The sequence below is a fragment of the Teleopsis dalmanni genome, chromosome 1, assembly GCF_002237135.1.
Source record: "Teleopsis dalmanni isolate 2A chromosome 1, ASM223713v2, whole genome shotgun sequence".
NCBI classification, from domain to species: Eukaryota; Metazoa; Arthropoda; class Insecta; order Diptera; family Diopsidae; genus Teleopsis; species Teleopsis dalmanni.
Window position 1 is genome coordinate 65,124,495 of NC_051846.1, and position 6,626 is coordinate 65,131,120.

Below are 6,626 nucleotides of genomic sequence, written 5' to 3' on the forward strand. Positions count from 1 at the left end.
ATTTGTTTGTTGTCCAACAGATATAAACTGTTTGAGGCGCAACAAATCAGTTGTAAGTATGAATACTTACAAGTAGTAAACAAGAGATTTTCTTGACACATACAAAATGCAGATATGAATAATTCTGATATGGGTGCAGTCCGGACCTTGTGTGTTCGGATGAATGCATAAATTATGTATTAGAAGTCTTCTTTTAATTGTTTTATAAAGGGTTGCGTATATGCGATTTCAGTTTAAATTTATTTGAAATAAAAATAAATAAAATTTCTTTTAGCATTCACAGATTATTGCATTCATGCCCTATGACAACAACAAATCTTTTAAGTTAAAAATTTGTTTAAAAAAATTAAAATTATGTTTTTTACTTCCCCATTCGATTCTAAGTGAAGTGATAGTTAGTTGTAGTGGTAGATAGGTAAAGTAGATCAGATCCAAAAATTCCATAATTAGTTAGATAATAGTTATATCTTGCTCAATTTTTGAAAATTTTTTGGTTTTTTAAATCATTTAAATATATTTAAGAATGCAGGTATTTGGTTGATTTTGAATGTTGAAGATGATGTGGAGTGTGTAAAATAATAGCACGTTCATACATGACTAAGTCTGGACAGTAATGCAACAACTGCTATTGTTGTTTTTTTCGAAAGCTACAGAATATGAACTTTAAATCATGAATTTTTACACCAACTACCAGTACCATGGCATTAACAGAAACGCAAAGTTTAAATTGAAAGAAAATATAAAGAAAAAATGAGTTAAGCTAGAATCAAAATACGAAAAATTATATTGGCTTCTTGGGAAAAATTTACCCGTCTCTCAAAGCAACAAATTAATGATATATAAGTACGTCTTAGCTTCGGTGAGGACGTAAGGCTTGTAGTTATGGGATGTTATGGAGATGTTTAAAATAAAATTTTAAGAAATTTTTTGTAGTTTATTACGAATACAACATCACCCTAACGAGACAGCCCTGTGTAATACTTTTGGCCAGCTGAAGAGACTTAAACGAATTAAGACTACAGATTTACTCTCGAATTAGTAGTCCAATAGTAATTTAGATTATTACTAGTGCTAATATGCTAATGTAGCACTAAGTCTTTGACAAATTGACCATTTTAAAACATATTCTGAAATATAACATAACTGGTTGATAGTTCTCTACACTTAAACTAGTCGTAGACAAATAAAACATTATTTATATTAGTGTACATATTGTGTTTCAAATAATAAAAAAAATTTGTTTCTGCATACACTCTGTTATTATGAATCATCTCAAGGGACATAAAGCGTGTAGAAGAACGAATGAAAATAATAACTGATCATCTATAATAAATGTATTAGAATATTGGCATATAATTAATATTTTAAGAAGTCGTATATAAAGAATTTTCTTATTAAAGCATTGCAGTGGGATTTAATGAATAATCTTTATGTGGTCTTCCAAGTAAATCACACTAATGTGGTTAAAATGAAAAAAGGCGAACTATTAAAAATGATTACTATTTATATGAATATTGTCTAAAAAAAAGTATTATTTAAAATAGTTAAAATCCATATCTGTAAGAGTGAGCTGATGAAAAATGGTGAATGTTAAGTTCATAGTTCTTGTTGTGGTTACTACTCGTATATTTGTATTACGTCTCATAAATTATTAACTGAAACTCTATACATGGTCTCTTACTTTGACATCGAATTTTTAATTTCTCATTTAAGAAATAAAAGTTCAAAAAACATTTAAAAATATAACAAGATTAAAAATTTTATTGCTGTACTTACATCCTCACATGATGTTCGACATGAGCCATAAACTTCATTGCAACATGCAAAAATATCTGTAAGTAAAAATACAAAGAAAAAAATTAGCTTTTTACAATAAAAAAGTTTATTTAAGTAAAATTAATCAGAAGCAAAGTTTCTTGAAAAATATCGGTTGTATGCTTGCATTATCTTTCAGATTCGGACGTCCTTATAATTTATAATCACAGACACAAGTTCAGCTTTCATTCGCATGCACTCTATATTTGTTCATTAAATTCACGTTTCTCATACGCACTTGTTGTGTGTCAAATTTAATCCCTCCTGCTCCAAACAAGCCAAAGCCAACAACTTACACATTTTCACTTGTACGAGTAACTCGCAACGCAAGACGTAAGCCTCTACGTACGAGTATTTCACTTCGAAATTGTTTTGCATACATTTCTCCTATGTGATTAATGTCCGACATTTTTCTGAACTTTATTTCTTGCTGTTTGTTTTGATTAAGTATCTTGACTTCGTGTATTCCGCAAGTGTTTTATGGGAGCGAAAGGCAAGTGATACTTACGCGGCGCGAGACACAAATGACGCAACTGTTACGGGCGAATTTTGTGGCAGTGCCCGTTAAATTCCAAGAGGAAATACAAATTTAAGTTGTCCCCTCTTATTGTTGTCACTGTGATAAAATTTAATGCAGCCAAAGATACTTTCTGTCACAGAACTAAATTAGAATGAACAAACAACTTAAGATTTTACAATAACAGCATTGCCATCATTTAACACTGAGAAGTATGTTGATTAAGTAATTTAGAACGTTTCAAGAATTGAATAAGTTAAAATATTTCTAAGTTTAGTACAGATAAATTAAGGGATTATGAATAAATAATTACGGCATTTTAATAGTTAAGGTTTAAAAAATAATTTTTTACAATATTTTTTTTAAGAAGAGTTTTCAAATAGAGACTATTTGCAATGAAATTACCAGCTCAAAAAGTACCCGGATTTTGAAAATAAAACACACAAATTTAAATTTTATTCCAAATTTATTTTATCTCCTTCAAAATATGCTCCTTCTGAAGCGATGCACATATGCCAACGCTTAAACCAATCTTCCACACACTTTTCGTAGGCCCGTGCAGGTATGGCTTTTAGTTCCTTCAGCGAATTCTCTTTTACCGATTCAATCGACTCAAAACGCTTACCACGAAGAGACAATTTGAGTTTCGGGAACAGGAAAAAGTCGCATGGATCCAGATCTGGCGAATATGGTGCCTGAGCGATGACAGTGGTGCCGTGTTTGGTCAAAAAATTGCGTACAAGAAGAATTTTCCATAGTAAAAATCGCTAAATGCACTTGAGGTAGTCTCACATTAACAGCTGCTGTAAACAAACTAATTGACAGATGGCGCTCAAATTTATACCCTATGTCAAGAAAGAGTGTACCAACATAACAAAAAAATTTTTTTGAAAAATGTCTATAACTTAAGGAGTAGTTAACAACCAATAAAATCCGGATACTTTTTGAGCCGAAGGTAGTTTAAGTAAGCATAATTCATTATCAAGTATAGGCCTTTTCTTTTGTAAGCATATCACAAAAGAACAACTGCTTATTTTAAAAATAACATATGAAACAACAACACTGTTGGCTTATTTAGTCCAACCTTTTTGAAATTGCTTGACTAATAAGCAGTTCAAATCATATGGTTGACAAGACTAAAAATTCGTCTATTGTGAAGGATTTTTGAAAGTATCTACGAAACATCCAATTATCTGTCAGCGAATGATTTTGTTAATTATTCGTATTTCATGTCGTCATTGTTCGTAACATATTCGTTATTTTTTCTATTTATTATTTTACTGTTAAAAGGTACGAAAAATTATATTTTATTCAGAATCATGTAAAAAAAGAATTATCGAAATTTCAACATTAAATTTTATTACATATTTTGCACATATAATCGGAGTTGTCATCAAAAGTAGCGCTTATTTTATTTGTTCTTTTGCGATATGCTTACGAAAGAAAAGGCCTTATATTGTTAAATTTGTTGATATTCGAATAGTATGCATATTAAGTGATAAAAAAATTTTCCATCGTTTTTTGTCGACGAAATTTCATAATTAGGGCGGCAAGACCGACACAAAAGCTGTCTGAAGATAGCGAAGACACTAGACATCAACAACAAGACAGTTGAGAACCATTAAAAAAGAGCAAGCTATGCAAAGATACTCTATATATGGGTACCACATGAATTAACGCCAAGAAATTTGATTCATAGAATTACCATCACTGAAACGCTACTATAACGAAACGAAATCGAAGCAGTTTTTGGGTGAATCATCACCGGCAATGAAAAATATATTAGATACGATAATATCCAATGCAAGTCACATGCCGAAGAGCTTCACCAAACGACTTTAAAGCCCGGATTAACGCAAACGACGCTATGTTATGTGTTCAGTGTTGGAGTAAGGGACTTTTCAATTACGAACTGCTGCAGGCTGGTGCAACTGGTGCAAATTCGGTCCTTCACTGCTGATAACATGACTGCTTGAACGAAACAATCAAGGAAAAGTGACCAGAATCAGTCAACAGAGTTGTAGGTTCGTTCAACGCTTAATTTGGTCATTTACTGTTGACAAGACGTTCGCTTTGACGAAACAATCAAGGATAAGCGATCAGAATCGACTAACAGAGTTAAGTTCCATCAGTACAATGCTAGGACACATACATATTTGATAACTCAAAAAAAAGTGATGGTAGTTAGTTGGAAAGTTTTGATACATCTAATGTATGGCTTGGATCTTGTAGCATTTGACTACCAGTTCTTTTGGAAAAAATGGAAAAAAATGGAAAAAATTGACCGACTGAGAACCCGCTAAAAAACTATATAATTATATATAAAAATATATATAATTTTGTTTGTATGATTTAAATTATGAATTTTATAGTTATTACTGCTTATAGTAATTATTTTTTATTCTTAAATATTGCGTACTCCATTATTAATCATATACTTAGTTTTATTTAATAATATTTTGCAATAAGTTCTCATTGTCTATTCTTTTATTACATTGAACTGCATTCACTGCATTTTAAGTATTTAAATATTTTCCATCGTTTGTGTTTGGAATTGCAAAATAGTGCAACAAAGTTTAAAAAAAGTTTGAAAAAATTAAAATTGCAGTCTTGTTTGTTGTTTTTGTTATTGAATAAATATTTTCAATAATGAGTTTGGCTTTGACGAATGCATATTTAATAGACAAAATTGCATATTGCATTTTTGTATAATTTCAAATACAATTTGAAGATATAAACAAGTTATATACTGCATATATATTATCGACTTTATTTTATAGTTATGTATATTCTAATTGATTGATGGGTAAATCAACTTAAATTTTTGATGAAAATGCCTATTATTTTTCTGGAGATTAATTTTTTGCTCTTAGTGCATATAAAAGACACTATTTATTTATTTAGTTAAATAAGATCTTTGGTTCACTTGTTTCTTGTTTTACTTTTAAATTGCAGTTCCATTGATATAATAAGCCATTTTAAGTCTTCCTTAATTTTAAAGATTTATGCATTTAATCTGTCCAAATGAGACTTAAAATCTTTGGAACTTTTGGACTTTGAAATACATTGTGCCATATTTAAGGTATCTATCTAATATAGAGACAATGAGCAAAATACCTTTACAGTAATCAAGGTCTCATGGGATAATTACAAATGTTTAATATTTAGAGAGCTTAATCAATTTTAATTAGAAAAATCCAAGAAAGCAAGTAATTGAAAGAAATAAAAAAATTGTTTAAAATTACGTTAAACTCGGATAAACTATAGACTCGGTGGAATCAGTGAGATATTAGTTGGGATCTCATTAAAGTTGAAAACAAGAAATTACATGGGCCTTATGAAGTAAATCAGTGGGTGGGTTAATCTGAATTTAAATCTCTACTTTAATGTTTTGGAGTATTTTAAAGCAAGAGAAATAGACTAATCTTCAAGCGAGTTACTTTGAAAGAACTTTATGCGATGAAGTTAAAATGATGTGAAATAGTCATATTGTTTTTCAAAATTATTCAACAAATTATTTTTTTTAATAAGTTATATATAGAATAATATTATATCGTTACATCTAGCATTCACATAAAAAAATCTAAAATAACTGATGTTACATTTTCGTTGATGATTGCTTAAGGCTTGACTTTCGTTGGATTCTCTATCTAGCAATTTAGTAATGTTTTGAGTAATTAGAAAGTATAACCTTTTTAAAATCCTTTTATATTTGTAGAAGATTTTTTTGTTTTATTTTATAGCGGTTTAACTGTTTTAAGATTTGACTTTTTTTAATATCCCCAAGTGGTTCCTCATAGTTTTTCATAATAATCCAAATAGTAGTTTTCAAAAGTTTGTTTTTAAAATTACCTATGTTGACTATATGCCATATATAGTATATATATATATTTGACTTAGTTTTAAAAGTTTTAATAAGTTAAATGTTTTTAATTTTCATTTGCAATAATTTTCTCTTGGATTTCCAGAAAATATCTTATAAAGTCAAAAGTAGTTTTCATTAAAGTCATACGACAATCTCAATTACTTTATTCTTCTCTATTTTAAAGCTTATTGTTTTAATGTTTCACTTTTGTTTAAAGTGATAACCTCATTAATGCTGGTGTGTGTTTTGAATATTTATTTACTTTTGACTAGGATTTCAATTTCAATGTATTTTTATTTTTTTTGACTTTTAGTTAGTAATTTTAATCGACAAACCATAACGCATTCAATGTGTAATTAAAATTTTAAAAGCAAAATAAATTCATTTCTAATGCTTTCAGTCTGGATACGTCAATAAATATAATAAAAT

General features: G+C 29.1%; 1 protein-coding gene across 1 annotated transcript in view; it reads right to left on the reverse strand.

Annotated features, from left to right (window-relative positions):
* LOC119683172 (reversion-inducing cysteine-rich protein with Kazal motifs-like) overlaps positions 1 to 2,224 on the reverse strand; it is a 10,070-nt gene extending 7,846 nt beyond the window's left edge. The window contains exons 1-2 of the mRNA XM_038096794.1: positions 2,112 to 2,224; positions 1,777 to 1,843 (exon numbers count right to left, since the gene is read on the reverse strand). Coding sequence (XP_037952722.1) covers positions 1,777 to 1,843; positions 2,112 to 2,224 — 180 coding nt within the window. The remainder of the gene's footprint in view (positions 1 to 1,776; positions 1,844 to 2,111) is intronic.
* Positions 2,225 to 6,626: the final 4,402 nt, after the last annotated feature.